This window comes from Haliotis rubra, unplaced genomic scaffold (assembly GCF_003918875.1).
Source record: "Haliotis rubra isolate DU_JTF1 unplaced genomic scaffold, ASM391887v1 Scf1027, whole genome shotgun sequence".
In the NCBI taxonomy this organism is placed as follows: domain Eukaryota; kingdom Metazoa; phylum Mollusca; class Gastropoda; order Lepetellida; family Haliotidae; genus Haliotis; species Haliotis rubra.
Window position 1 is genome coordinate 232,972 of NW_025764923.1, and position 26,422 is coordinate 259,393.

The 26,422-nt window shown below is 38.9% G+C and overlaps 1 protein-coding gene across 1 annotated transcript; it reads right to left on the minus strand.

Annotated features, from left to right (window-relative positions):
* Positions 1-19,651: 19,651 nt before the first annotated feature.
* LOC124271561 lies at positions 19,652-21,619 on the minus strand. The gene is made up of 5 exons (XM_046706703.1): positions 21,417-21,619; positions 20,904-21,010; positions 20,435-20,690; positions 20,151-20,153; positions 19,652-19,934 (listed from the first exon to the last, which is right to left on the minus strand). The coding sequence occupies exons 1-5, from the start codon at positions 21,617-21,619 to the stop codon at positions 19,796-19,798; spliced, it is 708 nt and encodes a 235-aa protein (XP_046562659.1). The 3' UTR covers positions 19,652-19,795.
* Positions 21,620-26,422: the final 4,803 nt, after the last annotated feature.

The following is a 26,422-nucleotide window of genomic DNA, read 5'->3' on the forward strand; positions in this document are numbered from 1 at the left end:
CTCAACACAGTCAAGCAAGACATGCTTGACCGTGATTCTTTCATCACAAGGGATACAAAATGGAGGATCCTCACCTTTCAATAGGTATTCATGAGTATATCTTGTGTGGCCAATACGACATCGTCGTATGATGACCTCTTCAAATCTGGACTGACAACCCAAGTAAGTATAACCAATATAGGGTTTTATTTCATGTAATTTATTGATACCTACTTGGGTGCCCCACTTCTTCTGCATCAGATCACGGATGTAAGTTCTAATGCAAGCTTTGTAATCAGAGTAAGGAATAAGAAGTGGTATCACAGATGTGTTGAGTGCTGCCTTGGCAGCAAGATCGACCATTGTATTCCCAGAAATGCCAACGTGGCTGGGTAACCAACAGAAGACGATGTCGCATTGGCCAGTAGCAAGATCATTTATATAATTCGATTATTTCAATTAAAAGTGGATGCTTGCAAGAGAGATTTTTAATAGCCTGAAGGCAAGAAAGAGAATCAGAAAATATTATATATTGTTAATGTTTGGGATGTCTTTGAATATATTTAAGAGCTGTTAAGATGGCGTTTGCTTCTGCTGTAAACATAGAGCTGTTATCAGGTATTCTAGAAGATATTGTTCTGGACCCAATAACAGTGGCACATGCCACTGCGCCACCGTCCTTTGACCCATCTGTAAATAAGGATTTGTATGTAGTATATTTCATTTTTAATTGATTATATTCTTGTTTATACTGTAATTCATTAGTTTCCGATTTTTTAAACTGTGTCAGAGTTAGGTCAACTTCAGGCCTCACCAGTTGCCAAGGAGAAGAAGAAAGAAGACGGGAAAGAGCTATATGTTCTAACTCAATCCCAGCAGCAGAAAGGAACGGTTTCACTCTTATACCAAGAGGCGGAACAAGAGAAGGCTTCTTGTTGTACAGATCTTCATATAGTGGATTAAAGACACAGTTATATGCAGGGTTTGACTCATTGGAATAAAGTTTTGTAATATACTGTAATGTTAATTTTATACGGCGTTGTGTAAGAGATGGCTCATCAGCCTCGACGTAGAGGCTGTCAACAGGTGAAGTTCTAAAGGAACCAAGACATAGTCTTAGGCCTTGGTGGTGGACAGAATCTAATAGTTTTAGATTACTGTTGCAGGCTCCACCATACACGATGGAGCCATAATCAAGTTTGGAGCGTAGCAATGATCGATATAATTGTAGGAGGGTAGCTTGATCCCCTCCCCACTTTGAATTGGAAACGACTTTCAACAAGTCAAGTGCCTTCAAGAATTTAGTTTTTAGGGACTTGATATGGGGAAGAAAAGTTAGATGCGAGTCAAAAATTAAACCCAAGAACTTGGCCTCCTTTACAACTTTGATGGGAGTGCCATTGAGGAACAGTTCCGGGTCTTTATGCGGTTTATATTTTCTACAAAAATGTATACAATTAGTTTTGGATTTAGAAAATTTTAAGCCATTTATGTATTCTATTCAAACACAGCTGCATTTGCCGTTCAATAGTATGCATATTCTTACCGCGACAAGAAATATTAAAATCATCCACAAAAAGTGATCCATCAATTGAATCATTTAAAACCTTTGATAAACTGTTGATCTTGATACTAAACAATGTTACAGACAAAAGACTGCCTTGTGGGACACCCTGATCCTGATTGTAATGGTCAGACAGGGTTGAACCCACTCGGACTTGAAATTGCCTGTCATGTACAAAGTTGGATATAAAGTGAGGCAAACGCCTCGTAATCCAAAGTCATGTAAATCTTTTAAAATCCCATGTTTCCATGTTGTGTCGTATGCTTTTTCTACATCGAAAAAGATCGACACTGCATGCTGTCTATTAATTATGGCATTTTTCACAAAAGATTCTAAGCGCACTAAATGATCGATGGTACAACGTTTTTTACGGAAACCACATTGTATATTAGTTAGAAGGTTATTGGTTTCCAAGTACCAAACAAGTCGATTGTTTATCATGCGTTCCATGGTCTTGCAAACATAGCTAGTTAGTGAAATTGGCCTATAATTGGAAGGATCAGTATGATCACGTCCAGGTTTAGGGATGGGCACAATTATAGCATCACGCCACGACGAAGGAAATTGTCCAGATGTCCAAATGTCATCAAAAATAGACAAGAGCGTCTCTAAACATGATTCAGGTAAGTGTTTCAGGAGTTGATAATGTATACCATCAGCTCCTGAAGCAGTATCGTGAGCTTGGTCAAGAGCAGTATGAAGCTCATGTATCGAAAAGGTTTTATTGTAGTCTTCCCCATTGTCTGAATTGAAATTAATAGGTTTCTTTTCTTGCTGTTTTTGATATTACTGGAATTCAGGTACATAGTTAGATGAGGAAGAATGTTTGGCCAAAGTTTCTCCAAGTTTATTTGCTATGTCAGATTTATCAGTTAATCATTCATCTCCATCTTTGAGACGCTTAACGCTAGATTTAGAGCCCTTACCTTTTATTTTCTGGATCATGTTCCACACCTTTGATATAGGCGTGCGCGAATTGATGTTTGAGACATAGTTTCGCCAAGATTGGCGTTTACTTTGTTTAACAGTACGCCGTGCTTTAGCATTTAAAATTCTAAATTTGTTTAAATTGTGGACCATAGGATGGCAACGGAAATAATGTTCAGCTTTCTTCCGTACCTTGCGAGCTTGTTTGCAGTCAGCGTTAAACCATGGTTTACGTACATGAGGAACTGCAGAGGATGTGGGGATACACTTGTCAGCTATGTGTCTGAGCTCATCTGAAAAACATTTGATAGCATCAGGAAGATCATGAAAAAGTTCAGGTTTGAGTTTGTCAGCACAGAAAGTTTCATATAAAGGCCAGTTAGCCTTCTTAAGGTTCCATCTTGATGATGGAGGAACATCAGATGGATTCACGGGTTTGAGAATTGTTGGGAAATGGTCACTTCCACACAGGTCGTCGTGGACTGACCACTCAAATTCATTCAATAAGTCTGAGTCAGTAATTGATAAATCAAGAGCTGAATAAGTTCCTGTGCCAGGATGTAAATATGTGCTAGAACCGTCATTATATATGCATAAATCATTGTCTGAACAAAACTCTTCTAATAGTTTACCTTTAGCATTAGTTGTTGTACCACCCCAGAGCGGGTTGTGGCCATTTACATATCCCATAATGATACAAGGTTTTGGGAGTTGGTCATAGAAATTTTGAAGGTCAGTCTTCTGAAGAGTTGAAGACGGTGAGATGTACAAAGAGCATAATGTGAACGCAACATGTAACGTCAGTCGTACGACAACCGCCTGGAGACCGGTATTAAGTATAACAGGGCTATGGATAACATTTTGTTTGATAAGGATCGAAGATCCTCCAGTGGCCCGATCACCTGGGGTTGAAAAAGAATGGTATGCATTGAAATGACCTAAATCAAATGTATCCGTCTGTTTTAAATATGTCTCCTGGAGACAAATGGCCGATGGTGTGAAGTCCTGGACCAATAGCTGCAAATCATTGAAATTATTCCTTAGCCCTCTGCAGTTCCACTGTACAAGATAGAAGACATTATCTTTTGGGGGGATTTATTGGGGATCTACCCCGCACTTGTTTTGAGGGCGACAAGCTATGTGCCCTAGAATGGACGTTTTCAGATACGTCCATGTCCTCAAGAGATCCATATTTGTTGAACAACTGAATTTTATTTTGCGACCCCTTTGGAGCTCTGCCACTTTGTTTCTTGTTAGCATCAGTCTTAGGCTTACCTTTACTTTGAACAATTTGTAGATTGTCAGATGATGATTGAGTGAGTGAGCGTGATTGAGAGGATGATTTGTGATCAGAAGAAGATTTTGACGTACCAGGAATTGATTCCTCAGTCTGAGATGATATCGCAGGGTACAAATTCTGTGGAGAGTCCCCTTTGACCCAAGTCAAGGTTGTTTGGCAGCTAGTGGATGATTTTGTTATTTTAGAGCTAGACTCAGATGGTGTTTTGACTACTGCAGCATAACTCTCTGGAAGGTCGGATCTCTTAACCAGTTTTTGTGCCTCAGAAAAAGTGATATTTTAGGTAAATTTGATCTTGTTAATTGCCATTTGCTCTTTCCAAATGGGACCATCTTTAGAAAAAGCTGAATGTCACCCGAGCAGTTGGTGCATTTTTTAAAAGTACTGTTACAATCTTCTACTACAGTGAGCACACACAACAGACAATGTACAAGTATTTACACCGTGTCCATATTTCTGACATTTAAAACACCTGAGTGGGTTAGGGATGTAGGTGTCAACGGGAATGTTACAGTAACCTGCCTTCAGCGATTTGGGAGCATTTGGAGATGAGAAGGAAAACAGATAGGTATTTGTTCTGAAAGTTTCATTGTTTTTTCGGGTTGTAAAGTGCTTAACGTAAAGAACACCTTGATCTTTCATCTCTGATACTATGTCAAGTTCGGACATATCATCAAACAATCGATCCCGGTCTCTGACGATTCCTTTACTTGTGTTCAAAGTTTTGTGAGCAGAGTCCGAGACCTGAATGCCAACGAACAATTCCATATTCATCAAGTTGGTTGATTGCGTTTTTTTCGCGCATTCAACTAGCAGCGCACCTGAATGGAGACGTTTAATGTTCTTTACATCCCCAGCAATACCTTGAATACCCTTAGATACTGCAAAGGGGTTCAACTTTAATGGACTCTTGTCTAGAGTCTCGATTACAAGGAAACGTGGCCAATACTCAATCGATTTGGGCAGTCTGTGGTCATCATCAACAGCGTCATTGTCAAGAGGACGTGTTTTTTTTTTGTTGGTGTTTCATAAGCCATGGTTATTTTGTTAGATTTCATCATCCGAGCTCCCCACCCACCACGGAGTATCACAAGGACAATGCTAAAAACAAGCGGATCTCCAACTTGCAGCACCAAGGATACCCGGATGACATACTCCAGCAGAAAAATTAAAAGATTTATGAATCCACCAGATTGGCCCATGAGCCAGCGCCTTCTGGGCAAAAACATACATGAAATTGTGCAGTTGAAATTCAGAAATTCCAAGTTCAAAAATTGCCAAGACTTAAAAATATCATATAATACTTCTCAATTTTGTGCAACATTTCCAGTTGTAGCACAGGGCTTGGCGTGACCAGCCGATTGATAGAACCGGGCCAGTTCTACCACCTAGAACGGGTTGGTGTAAACAATTTGCCATCAGTCATATACCGGCTTCTGTATTTCATATAGCATTGTACGTGTTATATCTTGAGCAGATATACGCCATAGTCTGGGCACATAATTTAGCAGTCACATTTCGTCAAGTCTGTGGGCACCCGTGAAGAGCCACCTCCTCGTGGTGGGTGCTGGGTAACGCTAAGAGCTCTTCGACCCCCCGTCGTGGACCCGGGGGTATATTTGGTCCACCAACCCGTTTACCGTGGGTTGCGCCCCTGTGTCGGTGGAGGACGGGAGTCTGGTGGTTGAGGGCACTGGTTCCAGGAACAGTGTTCCTTTGCCCAACACACCACTTCGGCCTTTCTTCACCTAGACGGGTGGTAGAACTGGCCCGGTTCAATCAAACGGCTGGTCACGCCAAGCCCTGTGCATGGCGAATATCTTTGCACATTTCTATTATTGGGTATTTGGTCGTTTAAACTTTCAGTGTATAAATTATGAATGTCTCTAATTGCCTAGAGTCCTATGCCAGAAGGCGGTGGCTCATGGGCCAATCTGGTTATATAGACCTCTGAATTCCGTGTTCTTTAGAAAAGCGTCATGGGCCGGACCAGCCTGGCACTTATTCTTTAAGATATCATGGCTTTTCAAGTCTGTATTTTCTGGAGTATGGCATCCCTGTAACACTGGTATTGCTGTCTGGTTTCCACTGCAATACCGTCCTTGTTGACACTCGATGGCGGATAGGGGGCAGGGTTGCTGAAATATATTATTACACCATGGCTAAAAACACTCAATCTTGTTCCTCAAAGACAAATAAGCGGAGACATCTTTCTTCATCATCTGACAAAGAAGTATCCCCTTTCGTGAAAGATTCTTGGCCAAGATTTTTGGTTATTTCCACTAATGATGGAAGTCCATTGAATATTAATCCTTTTGCCGTCTCCAAGCGCATCCAAGGTGTCTGTGGAGAGGTAAAGAATGTCATTCGCCTCCGAAACGGTTCACTTTTGGTAGAATGTTTACGGCGACATCAATCTGTCAATCTGCTGGGATTGCAGCAGTTTGTGAATAAACAGGTCGTTGTCTCGGTTCACAAGACACTGAACACTTGTAGAGGTATTGTTAGAGACAGGTCGCGTTGTTTATCAGACATGTCTGAAGAAGATATTGTGGCTGAGATGACGGATCAAGGTGTTATTTCTGTGAAGCGTTTCACCCGGAAACAGGATTCAAACGTGATAAAAGCAAACACTTACTTCTTCACTTTTGGTCTTACTATGCTTCCTCAATCTATTAAGGCTGGATACTGTAATATCGGAGTGGAGGTATATGTACCAAATCCACTCCGGTGTTATAAATGCCAAAGGTTTGGCCATGGTGCAAGATCATGTACTGGCAAGTCTATCTGCTCACGTTGCAGTGGAACCCATGACAGTACCGATTGCACTGGTGACATCAAGTGCGCAAATTGCAGTGGTGAACCTCTGACTTCGTCTAAATCTTGCTGAAAAGTTTGAATATGAAAGCCAAATTCTTAAAATCAAATGCATGAATAACATCTCGTACTTTGAGGCAAAGAAATTAGTTAACTCTCAGTCAAACTCTTCTTTTGGTCAAACATATTCGGCCACAGTTTCTTCTTCTGTTTCGCCATCTATTTAAAGAACAGTTTCAACTTCCTGTCAGACTGACTTATCCTGGGTAAATGCAACTCAGAAGAACTTGAGTAACAATACTTCGATATCACAAGATTGTCAACGCTCATCAGCATCCCAGACTTAGGAATCACAGATTAATTCAACACAGGCAACAGAGAGCGTTGTCCACCTGTCAAATAAGGAAAAGAAAAAAATGAGAAGAAAGACCTGAGCTCTTCAACATTTGGAAGATTCTCCTTCGTCGACACCTCCTGTGACGGTTCAAAATCCATTTGAACCACTTGCTATGGAGATCACTCACTCACATACAGGGTGTAGGAGTTGCACTTCCATGCGCTCACGATCTCCAGTTGAACCTCCTTAAATTTGTTTTATGAAATTACTACAATGGAATTGCAGAGGCCTTAGGAACAATTTTAATGATCTACAATTACTATCGCAAGATATTAAACCATCGGCTTTTAGTTTACAAGAGACATACCTGAAAAGTACTGATAAATTTGAATTGCGTCAATACAATTCCTTTCATTCATTCTCCCCTCCAGGTGATAAAGCAACTGGCGGCGCTTCTATTCTAGTGAGGCAGGCTGTTATCCATAGCCCAGTTACTCTTAAAAGCAATCTTCAAGCTGTTGCTGTCCGTCTTACTTTACAGATAACCTTTACACTTTGTTCTTTATATATTTCTCCGTCTTCAACTCTTCAGCAGTCTTACCTCCAGGATCTTTTTGAACAGCTTCCTCAACTATTTATAATTATGGGTGATCTTAACGGACATAACCCTTTGTGGGGAAGTACCGATACCAATACTAAAGGAAATATTCTTGAGGACTTCATTTCAAACAATAATTTATGCATATTTAATGATGGATCTGTCACATATTTACACCCTGGTTCGGAAACTTATTCTGCACTCGCTCACAGATCCAAGTATTTATAACATAAGTCCTCATTTAATTATTGCTTTTTTGAAAGAATTAAATTTGTTAACAGATTTGTAAATAGCTAAATATTTTATGATTGGAAGTTTGAATTAGTAACTGAGATTGTTAGTGGCTGTATCCTCGAGGGGGGGTAAAGTACTGTAAAATCATTGTCAACCTGAGAGGGTACGTAAGTCTCAAAACATTCAAAGTCAATTTCAGCTTTCCGTTTTTTAATCGTAGAATATGTGTAATTTTAATATATGGCTAGATATATCTCAATTGCTAACAGCTGAGGGGATGATGTAAATCCATCTATAGGGCCCATGCAGGAAGCAAATGTACTGTAAGTCCCCATGGTCCCTAGTGTGGTGATCTACCTTCAGTTGTTGGCAATCTATAGCCCATTTTTATATTGTGTTGTCATTTATAGTTCCAAATTTTAGATTTAATTGCTAGTTTTAAATGGATATCTGTGATACACTAGTAGTTTTACTGTTCTTCATCAACAGGTTTTTTACTGTCCTACTTTATTGATCTATAATATAATTATAAACTGTTCTCGTCACGATATGGCAGAAATATTGCCGATGTGACGATAAATATTAACTCACTGACTCACACTCATAATAGATTGTAGAGATGAGAATAGCCTGTTTGTATTTGCAGTGCATGTGTTCAAATGGCTGACCAAAGTTCATTGGTCAATTGAAATACAGCTAATCATGAATTAACATAGCTTTGTAGTTTTATCCTTATGTAGTAATAGTATTGATGCAGTTGTAAGTTTCAATTTGTTTTATATGCAGCTACCAATTATATATAGTGTTGTCGGAATCAGTCAAGTTAGATTTCGCGCCAAAAGTGCAGTCCTTTGTTCGTGTGATAGCCCACATCGGTTACTTCCCCTTGCCAACATGCTGTGTGGTGGTAATAGTGATAGGAAATGTCAACATACTCAGGCTGGCAAAACGTGATATTTACATTTCATTTCTCTGGATTGTGTTTCTTTTTATATTTTGTTACAAATCTAGTCATTGTTATTTAGCCATTGTAGCATTTGTGCCAACCTAGAACTTTGGTTTTCTAGTATTATAATTGTTACTGTTAGGTAACTTGAACGCCAGTGGTGACTGATGTAACTCCGTGCTCGTCCTCGCTGTTGAGCAGGTCACCTAGGGGTGAGTTTATTAATGTGTAATGTATATTGTTTATTTATATGTATTCCAGAATTTGTTATGAACAAGCTTTGTTAGATTGGTGATTTTCTTCATTGCGCTGTAAAATAGAAATACTTTTTTTCATTACAGTCATATGTATGTCAGTCCAACGGTAAACGAACTTGTTTTGTATCTGAAATTCTAATAATATTTCCGTACACTTATATGTTCAGTATTCATCTTTGTATAATCTGTAAGCTGAAATAGTCGTCAATTTATATCTATATTTCCGTCCATATGTCAGTTCAATACCATCAATGAACTTTGTGCATAACATACAATGTCAGGTGTAGGTGTTTAGCATGCTGTTGTAGCAGTACTAAGAAATATTTTTTCATTCTGTTATACAGTGACTGTTGCCTAAGAGTTTGTGATATTTGTATGTTGTAGGTTTTTCTTCTGCGTTTTCTCAAGTTGAGAGCATTAAAAAGATGCATTGACCACTCAACCTCCTTGTGTCATATTTTCCGCCCCACACAATTATACATCACTCTTGGGTACTTGAAGTGTATCAGTTTCGTTAATACACCTTTAAAGAATCTGTGGAATAAGGAATACTCTAAATTATCGTATTTCCCCCAGAAGTGTTGTATGGAATAACGGGAACACAGTTCTACCGGTAGTGAAGTATGGCAGTTCATGTTACAACCGTGAAGGACTGTACAGGACCAACCGACATCACCTTGTAACAAACTGCGTCAACATGCCGCCCCAATTGTATGGCATAGCATGGCATATGGTATGGTATAGTACAGTATACAATGTAGTATAGTATAGTACAGTCCGGTACAGTACAATGCAGTATGGTAGTGGTGATCCGGGTGGTATATCCATCGTCAACAGAATTACAGCTGGTGGCAACAGATGGGTGGGCAGGCAAATATGCGAAGAGAGACAATACAATAAACGTTCCGTGGAGATACAACATGTCGCCTCACTCATACACTCCCACGCGGAAGTGTTGTGATCAAGGCTACAACATTCAAGACTTGAATAAAGCTTTCCAAAAGCTTCATGGTTGACGTGTTTTGATCGTCGACGGCACCATTGCACACGAGGTAACAAACTGCGTCAACATGTCGTCCCAACTGTACTAGCCAGCGCTAAATTCTCTGACACTCTCCGATATATCTAATTTTGTATTACATTTGTTTTGTTTTGTGCCGAGAAACCGCAATACAGATGATGAATTTCTAAACTGGTTGTCGAGAGCAAGTATCATGACCCCGACATTTCGAATAATTACTCAAGAAAGACCAGGGTGCTGCTGTACCACCTTAGCGCTACTTAAGACTACCTTAAGTCTATGTTAAGGTGTGGTAGTTTCGGTCACCTTAGCGCTAAGATCGCATTGTACAATGGCACCCTGAAGGATTTCTAAACATATCAAAACCGGTAAGAACGACATAAAAGCTTCGATAATCAAAACATTTCTACCTCGGAGTCTAGTTTGCCAATTCGAGTATATTAACAATATGCATGGCATGTATGAATCAGTTTTAGTGAGTGAGTGAGTTTAGTTTTACGCCGCATTCAGCAATATTCCAGTTATCTGGTGGCAGTCTGTAAATAATCGAGTCTGTACCAGACAATCCAGTGATCAACAGCATGAGTATCGATCTATACAATTGAGATACGATGACATGTGTAAACAAAGTCAGCGAGCCCGACCACTTGATCCCGTTAGTCGCCTCTTACGACAAGCATGGGTTACTGAAGATCAATTCTAACACAGATATTCACGGGTTGAATCATTGTTAAATATTGATGACACCCGGTGTTCGGGACAAGATGAGCGCATCCTGCCAGGTAGATGCCAAGTCGGTGTGGTAACTCATCTTGAATGAATGATTGACAATTGACTTGTATGGCGCCTAATATTCAGGTTATTGCCTGCTCAGTCGCGCTTTACAGGAAGATTACACAATCATAACAATGATGCTTGAAAAAGACAATATGTTGATGCCGTCCATCACCCTGCACGGGACTGGGTCTGAACAGATATTTACTGCTGATCGAAGGATTTGCTTGGCCCCTCCAACACCCTGTCACATCAGTCACAAGGACCATGGTACAGCCGTCTGACATGAATAACACCAGTCGCCTGTTTCGGTTTTCCCGTATTTTTTAGAGTACACACTCAGCTTGTGTACCTGTAACTGTAAGCTGACGAGTATACTTCCCAGGGAGCCTAACTGATGAGGATCCTGGTGCATATCTCATAGGATTTTCCCGTTCGTATAAGAAGGGGTTTTGTGTACATTTGGGTGGTCTGTATCTTACAGTTATATGGGTATAATCTATATTTCCAGTCTTAGCTATGTTTCACTTCCTTTGTATCGTATGTTACTGAAAGTGTTACTTAGATAAGACTGGAAATATATGCATATATTAAACCTGTTTATATCATGTATATATTCTTTTTCGTATGTATGTCGACCATCACCACACTACACACACACGACCTCCACCACACCACACACCATCACCACACACACCATCACCACACCACACACCATCACCACACCACACACACCATCACCACACCACATCACCATATACACACCATCACCACACCACACACACAATCGCCACACTACATACACACCATCGCCACACTACACACACCATCGCCACACACCACCGCCACACCACACACACACCAACACCACACCACACACACCATCACCACGCACACACACCATCACCACACACACACACCAACACACCATCGCCGCACACACACTACACACACACCATCGCCACACTACAAACACACACCTTCGCCACACTACATACACACCATCCACACACACGCGCGCACAAACACACACACACACCAACACCACACTACACACACCATCACCACGCACACACACCATCACCACACACACACACCAACACCACGCACACACCATCACCACACACACACCATCGCCACACACACACCAAACTACACACACCATCGCCACACTACACACACACCATCGCCACACTACAAACACACCATCCACACACACACCATCGCCCCACTACATACACACCATCCACGCACACACGCGCGCGCACATACACACACACACACACACACACATATAACCGCTGAAGCAGAACTTCACTTGTAACAGTATCTTGCATATCGTCAGTTACCCGTATATATTTTTGTGTCGACTTAAAAGTTGATTTATTTAATTAACCTAGTTATCTTTTCAATAAACACATCCTTAGTTTTGTAAGTAGTATTTTGGCGAATTAATCTGATCCGTCATACTATAAAGTTCAACTACAAACTTTCAAAGATATTCTATTACAAACTAAAAGCTTATCTTCCTCACAAATATTTGTAATATTAACGAGTTGGTAGGAGAAGCAACATGGTAATTGTACAGATGAATCAATTATCAGAAATGTGAAGTCGCGAGCCTTGTGTCACGTCTTTAGAATGGCATTCATTTGTCTTTGAAATATTAAAGTGTAACAGCTTAACAATAACATCCACACATAGTGACCATATATGACCAAATCGCTATCACTGACGATGTACAGAGGAAAGCGCTCCACTCTCTATAGTGATTAAAATCGCATTAACCAAATTGGGATAAAATTTACATGTCAATGACATGGGTTTCATTGTGCTTCTCTCGCCTCGCCGAAATATTTCCGGCTGATTAGTGACACATGGATGAAGCGAGAGGAAGTCCTGATGTCAATGTTATGAAATCATCAGCCATTTTATTTGGTTACAGCACAATGGGTTGGCATTATTTCAAGAAAATTAAGCATGTTTACCCCGCAATTAACACAGCACTTTCAGTATCAAACGTATGTGACCCGTGAAGGTCCGGGTTAGAATGAACTTTCAGTAACCCTGGCTCACTGGCTTGGTTGACACATGTCATCGGTTCCCAATTGCGCAGATCGATCCTCATGCTGTTGATCACTGTATTGTCTGGTCCAGACTCGATTATTTACAGACCGCCGCCATATAGGTGGAATATTGCTGAGTGCGGTGTAAAACTAAACTCACTCACACTCACTCATCAAACGTATGTAGTGTAAAGATAAAGTTGTTAAGGGGAGATAACTCTTGCACGGATTTGTTATTAGTGACTGATTTGACCGCCCATCTATTCCTTAAGCAAGTGGCCAGTTTTACAGCGAGGTAACCATGGAGATAATGCTGTATGCAGTATGATTAGCGTATGTCTGTCTGGGTTGTCAACAAGTCATTGGGATCACCCATTCGGACACACTCTTGTTCATACTTGGTGTAAAAAGTGGAAAACAAATTTTATTTTTTATTTTTTAAAATACCGCCGACAAATAAAATCCAAATAAATAATTTAAAATTCTGAACAGAAACTAAATTTCTGTTACGAATCTAGCATTGTTGGAAAACAACATTATATATATTGAAACAAATAAAATCGCCGAATTAACGTTAACGAGTGAAAATGGTGGGATTTGTAAACACTATTATAGTAGGAATTGAGAACACCTCAATGGATGATGCGATATTCTATTTTTGTTAAACAGCCTACCTGTGGTGAAAGCCACTTCGGGGGAAAAATCGGAAATAGCAGGTTTTTTTTACCACCTTCCGATAGGTATATTGCTGTATAAAAGTGCGTAAACCAAGTGATATACAAGTGTGTTCTAAAAGCTTGGTAGGAAGCCCTCTTCACCCAGGTGTGGTATTGGCGATACTAGTGTTATGTTGCAGGCATGGGCCAAGATTTTCGATGCTCTCTTAGCGCTAAGATATTCGTAAGTGCCATACATTAACATTAACTTACGTCTTTATTAGCGCTAAGAGAGCCTCAATAATCTAGGCCCTGGAATTTATATAAACTGCACGTACAATGACGAACTTTTGGCTAAACCACGTGGTCACAGGTTATGGGTCTGTACGTGAAACCTTCAGTATATTGAATATACCTGTCATTACAACCAATAACTCACTGGACAGAACTATCAAACTTTATATATTTATCAGCTGTCCTACATGAACTCCTACAACTACACACTTGAAATTAATGTTCAGAGTTTGGTTATTTGTAACTGATTGCATAAAATCCACGACAAGTAAACTACCCCCTATAACATTGAAACAACAGAAGCACTCTTATTAATATTCCTTTTTTATGCAACAAATATTCTGAAAGAAAATGAATCGAGACAGTACTATATTTCACCAGTCAGTTTTCACGGCATTCCACAGGACCACCCGCTGGAGTAACTTCCCTTTACTAAAGGGAAGCTACTCTCTCTTATTTCACTCTCCGGTGCAGTGACTGCTTGGAACATGTTTAGAAGGGTGGCATCTCCACGAAGTGTCACGTTTAAAGTCTTCTTGGCGTTGAAACATGAAAGAATCCAGCCACAACAAGGTAGGCCTGTTTATAACATTTACTACTATACTTGATCTCTCTTACTCGTGTATCAAGAAGTCTGCTAATTTACAGTGTTCCACAATACGGAGGTTTCTGCGCGGGGAGGCGCAAATAGGATGCGCAAACTGGAAGGTGCTGTTTTTAGTGTCGCAATGGCGGGTAATTCAAAATGTATCGATTCGATGCTGAAACCTGAATTAAGATCGTTTCTAATGGCAAGGGGCATGACTCTGTCAAATTACACTTTGGCACATCTGCGTGAGTTGGCGAATAAGGCAGTTGAACTTGGTTTACCAGTGCTAACGACTCGCGATGACACGGCTTCATTCCTTTTTGGAGAGATGTACGGACTACGGTAGTTGTTGACAACAAAACTGTGACGTTTCCCGTGGTTGTGTCGCCCAAACTGAAATTGTGGACTGATAACCTGTCTTCGCTTCTGATGTTCTGTCAACCTGAAATCCTAGTTTACTTGCTGTAGCTATGCTCAATGATTTTTCCAAACATGTGATTTTATTATTATCATTAAATGGCTTTATCTCATATGAACCTTAAGAAAGAAAACCATATTTTTTATTGATTTTTATTGTCCATATATATCTCATGTGAAAAATCCTACAAAAATGGCACCGTCAGGACCTAGAGAAACAAACAAAACAGAAAAAATGACAACCGTACATAAAATATTCACTTTTAGTGGAAATAATGAAATCTTTAAATCACAAATGTGTCCTTATCAATGCTGATTGGTGGGAACAATATTTAAGGTCAAGGGTGTTCATAGTGATTTTACAAATAGAACAAAAGTGGAGAAAAAATAGCCGGAAATGGATGAAATTCTCCCAAAACACGCATTAATGTCTTTGCACTCAATATGTCAACCACAAATTCAAAGGAGAAGTGTTAAAAGAAACTAAGTGGAAGATATGATTTTATTGAATAGTTGCATATGCAGTGAGTGAGAGTACAAGTTTCCAGTCTTGTGTAATATGTTGCAGTCATCAGTGGTTATCATTACGATACCGTTGGTGTTTAGTTTAGTCTAGCCCTACTTGATGATAATTCTTTGATTTAGGGACTGTATAACGATTTTGATGATCATTTATTCAGTGAAAATTATGTGTAATATCCCACCAGTATGTATTACCTTGTCTGTCCATCTGTCCTGTCTGTCCGTCTGTAATTCATTTCGTTTCCGGAACAGAATTTGAAAACCGTTCATTATTTCTTTCTGAAACTTTGTATGCATCAGCCAAGTACTGAAGTGGTGCCTTTTGATATTTTCAGAATACTAAATTTTTTATTTCAATGGCTAGACTTAGAATTGATTCCGGGTAAGGGTTTGTTTATGGATCAGAAACATGATCTTAGGATTTATGTGGAACTGGTGGGATAGTCATCTTCTGATGATTCTTGTTGTCACATTGATATAGAATAAACCTGACTTGACTTGACTTGATATAAAAACTACTTTTAAAACAAATATAAAATATATATGCTAAATATAAACTCATGTGAAATTAAATGATATGGTAGAATTGCCAAGACAGACAGGCCATGGGCTCTTAATAGACAAAGGCTGATCCTTTTATATTTTTGCATTCAGATTTTCTCAATTTGTTTCATTTGCAAATTGTCTAATTTTTCTAGACTGAATGACCCTTTCTCATTGAAAAAGTCACAATTTTTTTTACACAATCACACAGATAAGCATTAACAAGGGGGTTTAGGTTTCAAATAAGGTAACTTGAACATGAAATTGATAAAAATTCAGACCACATGTGAAAGTCACCCATTTTGAATTTGTTTTAAAATGTCATTGTCACTTGAAAAACAATATTTTAAGGTATGATTTATTAAGTATATACTTTTTTCTTTAAAATAAGAAAGTTTCATTAGTGTAATAACACATTTTCCCCACCAAATCAAATTTTCAAAAACCTATTTCATCATAACAAAACTATTAAACCAAGTCTAGCTCTGAATATAGTTATTACACATCTGCCATTTACCACAGCCTGTAGTGCACATACTATTTCCCATCTTTGTAGAAGGGATTTGCTTCAAATCAACGTAAACTGAGAGCCCTCACTGACTGAGGTTGGGATGAGTTATCCGCCCTTACCTTGAGCATTGCTACTTGCTGGGGCATGCAAGTTGGAGTAAAGAGAGACTGAAGGGGTTCAGGAAGGAGAAGGGATATCGACGGCATGTCGATGGCCATGTCATACAGTTGATCTTGATAGTTTGACACACGATCATATCTATGTACGAGCCAAGTGCACCCGTGAGACATCACAGTCTGAGAAGGCCTACCTAACCTGGTGTCTACTGGAGAAGGAAAATGCTTGTATTGTGTCAGCAGGATGTGAATGTACAGGGTAAGTGTTATTTTTATGTGTATTTTCCTACTAATTATTGAATTTCCTGTGCGTAGTCTACCCAGAATCAGTTGAATTATGTCAAGTGAGGTGTTACAAAAAAAACTTCAAAGCTACAATGTTTTTTAATCTTTTCCAAAATTCATAATATTTATTAAATAAGTTCTGGTTCATATTTTTTTCAGTGATGATTGCGCTTGTAAGCACGTTGTTGCCCTACTGTTCAGCATTGTGGACTGGTCTGACAGACATGCGGACAGGAGTACAGAGATTTGCACAGATGTCAAGTGTGTTTGGGACAATGCTAGGAAAGAGTCTTCACCACTTAAACTAGCTGACATTAATACTTCACTACTCCACACAGATACAATTAATAATTATCGACCTAGTAAAGAATGTTGTTTTCATGTCCAGAATGCATTGCATGAATTAATTAAGGACACAGATTGTCAAATGAATGAAGTCTTGGATAATGAGCATAGTCAAGTTAGCATTTCACTTCCCAAACTTCATTGATTATGTTAAGTTTAACATGACACACAGTGATTGTGAAGAATTTAATTCACTTTCTGCAGGTCAGTCAGATAATGAAAACTGGTTTAAATATCGATGTGGTCGACTGACTGCATCTGTCTTTCCAAATGTGTTAATTAACAGTCAAAATATAAGTTACAATTACATAGTAAAGCAAGTCATGTCTGAGTATAGAGGTCAATCTGATGTTAGTAGTACTTGTGCTTCTTCAAGATTAGCATCAACAATGTATGGAAAAGAGCGTGAAGTCCTTGCCCATCAATAGTATGAATGTAAACAGAAAATAGACCATGTTGGCTTGAATGTTTATGTTCCAGGATTATTAGTAAATGAAAATATTCCTCATCTTGGTGCCAGCCCTGATGGTGTTGTACATTGTAAATGTTGTGGTAAGGGCCTTTTAGAAGTTAAATGTACTGAAGCGCAATGGGGTATCATTAGCTTATTCTAAAACGTACTGGTCATTACGTCATTCTGCACATAACTGTCGAATCGAATGTCCATCATACTTCCGGTAGAGTACTGGGTTAGATTATGACATTAGGAAGTGATTGTACATCATTAAACTATTTCTCGGGTATATCGAGAATACGTTTATTACCTTACTGTCAGAAGAAAATATGTGCAGTAGCCCCGAAGTTCTTAGAATCGTCAAACAGCATAGGGATGACAGGTTGTTTTATGGGTCCTGCCATCTTTGTTTACGAATCTTTCACATGGTCACGTGGTCACTGCAGCTGGTGCATTTCGATTGTGACGTCATTGTAATTAAGAATAAAGGGGAGACGCTACCGTAAATCTGCCTGCATTTCTTGGAGGCTTTAAGCAGCTAAACATCTATACACCAGAATCAAAGCTAAGCTAAGAGGTGAGGATGGCAGAACATTCACCAGGACTCGGAATATTTTATATAAGTAATTTGTAAATGTTAACCAGGACTTATAAGAATGAGTAATAATGAATTTGGGGAATTTCTAATTAGGGTTAGCAGTCAGTTGGTACTATAGGTCGTTGCGATTGGGATGCACCGATTTAGAGTATTTTTCTAGGTGTCTTTTTAAGTGTATATATGTAGATATGTTACTGTATGTTACTGTGGGGCGCGGTGGACGAACTGGCTAAAGTGCCAGGCTAGTGATCCAGCGAGCTTGAGGTGACGGGATCGAGCCCACCTGTGACCGGGTGTAAAAACCTTGGAGTCAACTTTGTGTGCAGACTCTTTCAGTGTTGTCACAACCCCTAGTGTACGGTACACAACACTGTGCACTTAAAAGAACTCACGAATCCGTTGGTATATGACCAGATTGTGGCCACATGAATACGTGCAAACACCCAGTTGCGGGTACAGCAACGTGCAGTAAACTTGGACAAAGTACTGTGACTATCTGTCCCAGTCCACCCAGCTGTAAATGGGTACCTCGTAAGGATGGGAATGTCACAGTAGCTCGGTGCGCCTGGTGGCTGCAAGAGTTGTATGCTCTCCAGGGAGTTGAGATTGATAATACGATGTGCCGTTGAGATTGACATCCAGTGAACGAGGGAAAAACAAAGCGCCTTTGAGCAGCTGAGCTGGATATCGGCGCTATACAAATGTTAGTATGTATATGTATGTATTAATAAATTATTATTGTTGTTGAAATGCATCTTGTACGTTTTTACACAAAGTTTTTTCTTGTTGTTGTTCCAGAAGTTTCGGAGTTATGGAAAGTATAAGTTTCGCGGGTTCAGAAACCAATGCCAAGTCTAGCCATTAGTAAACGTCAGCTAGCTAATTATATATTCAAGGAATGTCGGGTCAGAGGTTAAAGGGTGGTCCTCCCACGAACTGACCAATCAGGAACAAGGACATTGTATTGACAATATGGCTGACGTTTTCTATGATCTAGATGCGAAGCACAGAAGTCTTATTTTCAAGCCAATTAAACTGAACACAATAGTTTACATATCACAAATTAATTATCTTAACACGTATTCCCTACATTTATCACTTATCAGTAATATATTTTCTTGGAGTAACAAGCGAACTTGTTAGTGTAATGCAAATTAGGGGGCTGAATTTAGACATGTTTGTAAACAAACTTGCGCTACCTAATCAGACTGTGTAAATTCTACACTTGTACTTTCGCATGCACAAGGGTACATATTTTAGTGACTCTGAGCATCGAATAGCATACCCTCCCCTGTTTGGCGTTACACTACTTACAAATACAAAAATTGCAGTATTGATGAAATTTGTTCTGAGAATTACAATGTGTATAAAAATGGAAATGGAGTGATAAAGTTGAATACGTCTTCACCTTGGTTCAAGCAAATACAGTGCCAAATGGCAGTTGCAAATATGCATAGGTGTGATTTTGTTCTCTATATTGAAGGTACCTTAAACACTGGAAAGCATTTGATATATATTGATAGGATTTTTTTTGAGGAAATGGAATGGAAAAACGATTTTCAGAAAATAACCTCTTTCTATGAATCATTCATTGTCCCAAAACTGTTGTCTTAAATTGATCTGCAGTTGTAGTCTTGTAAATTATTCATATATGAAATGTATGTGAGAGGTGTAAAAGGTTAGTAAGACATGCATGTACAGATAGAAATCCCAGTCTCAGACGAACAAGAGAAAGAATATATTCGTGATATATTGTCAACTTTCTACTTGGACCAGGACGAGATCTACAATTATTTGTTATGTCACATGCAGCAGCATTGCCATTTCAATAGTTCAAAAGTGAACATTTAGAAACAAGTATGTTATAGATACTAGTGTTGAGAATTTGTTGAAATCTCACAATTGATGATTGATTCATTACCAACGAACAATCATCGATAAAAGAAATTCAGATTTTCCTATCCAGGTTGTTATTGCAGATATGAATAACATGATGCAACTGGCTTCTTGAAAGTGCAGACTTATATATCATGAACATAAACTTCCCGGAGTCTTTAAGAAATATTCAGTCATGGCTTTTCAGTTACTGAAGTGAGTTTTCTAAGAATTATACAGGTTTTCAGGCCCTGACGCTTCAACGATATGTTCCATTGTCAAGTATTTTAAAGACTAAAACAGTAGTTCCAAAATCGTTTATGTTCGATTATGAGAAAATGTGATCGATTGCTTGGTCGTTTGGTCGTAGCGACCAATCTTCGATTATTTCAATTAATCGGAACACCACTAATAGATACCCAATAAAACAGTACAAGATGGTAAGCCTGTATAGAACCTTACATGTTCATCATCTTTAACAACATTTTCCAGACACAAGTCCCATAATAGAGTTTCCTTGTCATCTAGTTTTTCACTTTTACTTTTAAGGTCCTCATTCATGTTATGAATGTCTGACATTGTCAGATCTGTCTGAGTTCCAGTCTCACACATCCGGCTCTTCTCTGCCTCCTTTATGACAATGGATGTGTTTGACTCTATTGCACCTGGAGGAAAATAAAAAAATACCTTGAGTCACAAAGTCAGTTAGCTCTTTCAAAAAATAATTACGAAATCAACATAAGATTTTCATTCTTTATTCAAATATTCAAAATATATTTTCAATAAAATTTGTCATTTAAAAGTTAAGAAATATTTATGAGCAGACCTTTTGAAAAGCTTGTTTTCCATGTTGGCTGAAGGACAGTGATCTCTCCAACTGTGTAGGGTATGGAGGCAAAGTCTGTGCATAACATGTACAGTTGCGAGCTCGTTGGTGGGTTTCCTCTCATCCATGGCCAGGTGAAGTGATGCGTTTTGAGTAGATCTATAAAAAAACATAATTGATAATTTTCAGGGGCACAGTGTTTTAGAACAGATTATTTTTTATTTGCAAAAATAGAACAAACATCTAAAGTAATTCGATCCTATCATTCACAATTTGTAGATTTATACTGAGCAGAAGTGCTAACTACTTTGACAATAGTGTTGAATAAAACAAATATTTATACAGTCGGCTTTTCGAATCTGTATTAATATTGATTATCGACCTCCCACCATGACAAACCAAGGATCTATTTATAGATCCATGGCCAAACTCACAAAATTATAACAAAATAATGGTTACAAAGACTTTTAAAACCAATGAAAAATAAAGTATATGTGTAAGTGGTCATTACCTTAGAGTGGAGGGCATTTTAAGTTATGTGGAAACAGTGTCGGACAGTCACCACCTGGCAAAAAATGTCTTGAACATATCCGACTGTACTTGTTCGGTGCCCATGCAGGCTCTCCATCTTCTCTGAAGAGTGGATGCCCTGATCCTGTTCGGGAAGGAGAAAAAGGTCACCCCCTGTAGCCATGGGTACTTGTGAACATTTTGCTGCTTTCGCGTCGATGCGGTACAACCCGTAACACAACAGTGATGAGATTGCATATTTACATAAGCGACGGCCTTGAAACAGCCCCACCTTCCGGTGACGTAACAACCTTTCTTCGCCTTTTCTAAAGAGAGCACGTACAAAGGGACGTAATTTATTTGATGGATGATTTTCTGATATCTTGAAATAGTTATGGCAGCTCTCTGAAAATGAATCAATAAAATGGACGATTATAAACAATAGCTGAAATAGAAATAGAAGTTGAAACTGCTTGACATGACATGGTGGAGTATAACCAACACCTTTATACATGTATGTTTCAATGTACACGGACCACAAACAGGCAGATACCATGATTTATTTCAATTTCATAGTCAGGGAGTCATAACAATATATTTTGTGATAAATTCCAATAAAAGTGGCATGTCAGCATAGAACCTTTGATTAGACAAGTAGAGTTATTTCCCTGCTATGAGTCCCACAATTGACCAACATTGTTTAACTGTTTGTTTTATATGTGTTTCTAATATTAGGGCTGAAACGAATACACTATGTGGCGAAAATGCTACGTATCATGAATATTGGGTAATGAATACGAATAGTTATTCACGAATACAATATTGTAGTTAAGTGATTGATGTACAATATGGAACGCCCATGTTGACAGTGTTAATTTGTCACAGCAATAACCAGTGATCTTGACACTCAAATTTGGTATGTAATAGTTATAGTCGACAGTACCGTGTGTGGCATTGGCAAACTAACATGACTTGGGCTACTGCAAGGCTAGTACATATTCCATTACTGCATATCTCACTTTCAAAAAGTACACAAGGGTTCAAGTAAAACATGCTCCCTTAAAAAAAATGTAAATATTCGTTAATATTCGGTTCTGGTGACCACGAATAACGAATTGAATTCATGAAGGGCTACGGTTCGATTCACCGAATATGCGAGTGAATCGTTACAGCCTGTAGTTTCTATTAGGCCTTAAACAAGTTTTATTGGGCCTTGAAAAGATCCTAAAAAGGCCTTATGTTTTACGGTTGATAATTTGTACATAATCCTGACCTTTGATTAGACAAAAGACAGTCCAAACAGAAATGCAGCTCAGATTTATGACCAGAGTTTCAGAATATAAAAAAGTAATAAAATACTGTATATTTTTCTGATCAAAATAGTATGTGTGGGTAAATTTCTAATTTTGAGATCATATGTGTGTAAAAAATGAAAATGTCTGAAACACAATATTACAATAAAGGCATTACAATTCTGCTCTTCAGAAATCACCATTACTGGACGTATTGGTGGTGGAACATTATGAAGCAGGATACATAGGCTGAGCAATGACTTGATGCACACTACAGTATGGCCAGTATATGTTGTTGTGGTTCTAAATACAGCAATTTTCAATCTGGCAACAGAAAATGTACACATGCAAGCACTCAACTTCATTTCACTTCGGCTCGGTTACACCTTGCACTCTTTCTTTGTTTCACCTGCCTTTTGACTGATGTAATGTTGCACATTTCAGATACTAGTTTCTTAGCCTTCATCTTTGATGTCACAGTGAGATTATGGTTGAATACGTTGCTTTAAGCAATGGATGAATTATTTGACAGTAGTTGGAGATGAAATGTAAAGGGAGGTAACATACAGGTTTGACCGTTCTCTGGCTGTTCTGTCACCAGCTCATGCTTACACCAACTCTACATACAGAAATTAGCGGAAGGTCGCGGGTTCGATCCCCGACCGCGTCATACCAAAAGACGTTAAAATATGGTACTTGTTGGTCCCTGCCTGGCGCTCGGCATTAACGAGTACGACAAGGACTGGTCGGCTCGGCTCGGAGTCAGAATAATGTATCTGAGTGGGGTATTCATGCTTCACTGCGGCATGGTATCTCAGTGAGCTAGCACTATAAAACCAGCTTAAGTCTGGGCTAGTACAAGCAGCCGCACATACACATACACATGCATGCACGTCATCATATGAGCGAAATATTCTCAAGCACGACGTTAAACCCAATTTCACCTCACCTCACATACAGAAATTAAGCAACAATGAAGTTATCTCCATCAAGGAGTCAAATATTTCTCATAAATGGGTCTTAATATTTGTAAATAATGAAATGAAAGAACAGATGAAGTAAAAGTGTATTATACAGGTATTACAGCTGATGTTACGATCACAGCATCTACATTTTCATTGTGTGATGTTACAAGCTGTCTGACGTAAATGTACTGTATATACCTGCCTTATATAACATATATTCCTGTCCTGATTCAAGGGCATCCGTGTCCATTTCGTCTATGGCGTCACAATTTGCTGCGAAGAGTTATGTCCCTTGGGCATACCAGGAACCTATGATCATGGGTTCGAATCCTGGTTTGACCTGATTATGTTTCTAGGTTTGTCATCTCCAGGGAGTCCTGTGCTGGTTTGTTTCATTGTTTGAATCCTGTATCAAGCTCCTCCCTCGCTGAGCTTTCACTTTGTGATTAAACACTCATTCACCCACCCACCCACTCACCAACCCAAGCATACATACATACATACATACATACTAACATTTGTATAGCACCGATATCCAGCTCAGCTGCTCACAGGCGCTTTGATTTTTCCTTCGATCACTGGATGTCAATATCAACGGCACGTTGTTGTATTATCAATCTCAACTCCCTGGGGAGCATACAACTCTTGCAGCCACTAGGCACAGAGTTAGTGTTGCTTTCCCATCCTTACGAGGTACCCATTCACAGCTGGGTGGACTGGGACACATAGTCACAGTACTTTGTCCAAGTTCACTGCACGTTGCTGTACACGCAACTTGGTGTTTGCACGTATTCATGTGGCCACAATCTGGTCATATACCAACGGATTTGTGGATTCTTTTAAGTGCACAGGGTTGTGTACCGTACACTAGGGGTTGTGACAACACTGAAAGAGTCTGCACACAAAGTTGACTCCAAGGTTTTTACACCCGGTCGCAGGTGGGCTCGATCCTATCACCTCAAACTCGCTGGATTACTAGCCTGGCGCCTCAGCCAGCTGGCCCACCGCGCCCCCAAACCCACTCACTCACTCTACAAGTCACAATGGGATGGGGGAGAGGTTTGGGGTGTCACTCTGCAAATGAAACATTTTAACAATAACACATTCTGATATCAGTAATTCCCAGCCTTCAGGTGAATGATGATAGAAAATATATCTTCGTGTAACATGAAAGGTATCAGACTTGGGATTGCCATTGAGAAACTGTATTTTGTGTACCAGCCTTTGTAATTCAAAGGGAAGCAGTTATGGAATGGTATAGTTCCTATTATCTGCCCCTTCCCTATTCAGGTCTTCAGCCAGGTGTTTTGTGAAGCAGAAGTTTGGTTTGTCAGTTTGTTGTTTAACAGTGCAGTCAGCAATACTATTAGGTATATGTCTGCCATATTGTATATAAACAATTGTCCCAGTACAACATAGCAGTCAGCAATACTATTAGGTATATGTCTGCCATATTGTATATAAACAATTGTCCCAGTACAACATAGCAGTCAGCAATACTATTAGGTATATGTCTGCCATATTGTATATAAACAATTGTCCCAGTACAACATAGCAGTCAGCAATACTATTAGGTATATGTCTGCCATATTGTATATAAACAATTGTCCCAGTACAACATAGCAGTCAGCAATACTATTAGGTATATGTCTGCCATATTGTATATAAACAATTGTCCCAGTACAACATAGCAGTCAGCAATACTATTAGGTATATGTCTGCCATATTGTATATAAACAATTGTCCCAGTACAACATTGCAGTCAGCAATACTATTAGGTATATGTCTGCCATATTGTATATAAACAATTGTCCCAGTACAACATAGCAGTCAGCAATACTATTAGGTATATGTCTGCCATATTGTATATAAACAATTGTCCCAGTACAACATAGCAGTCAGCAATACTATTAGGTATATGTCTGCCATATTGTATATAAACAATTGTCCCAGTACAACATTGCAGTCAGCAATACTATTAGGTATATGTCTGCCATATTGTATATAAACAATTGTCCCAGTACAACATTGCAGTCAGCAATACTATTAGGTATATGTCTGCCATATTGTATATAAACAATTGTCCCAGTACAACATTGCAGTCAGCAATACTATTAGGTATATGTCTGCCATATTGTATATAAACAATTGTCCCAGTACAACATTGCAGTCAGCAATACTATTAGGTATATGTCTGCCTTATTGTATATAAACAATTGTCCCAGTACAACATTGCAGTCAGCAATACTATTAGGTATATGTCTGCCATATTGTATATAAACAATTGTCCCAGTACAACATAGCAGTCAGCAATACTATTAGGTATATGTCTGCCATATTGTATATAAACAATTGTCCCAGTACAACATTGCAGTCAGCAATACTATTAGGTATATGTCTGCCATATTGTATATAAACAATTGTCCCAGTACAACATAGCAGTCAGCAATACTATTAGGTATATGTCTGCCATATTGTATATAAACAATTGTCCCAGCACAACATAGCAGTCAGCAATACTATTAGGTATATGTCTGCCATATTGTATATAAACAATTGTCCCAGTACAACATAGCAGTCAGCAATACTATTAGGTATATGTCTGCCTTATTGTATATAAACAATTGTCCCAGTACAACATTGCAGTCAGCAATACTATTAGGTATATGTCTGCCATATTGTATATAAACAATTGTCCCAGTACAACATTGCAGTCAGCAATACTATTAGGTATATGTCTGCCATATTGTATATAAACAATTGTCCCAGTACAACATTGCAGTCAGCAATACTATTAGGTATAT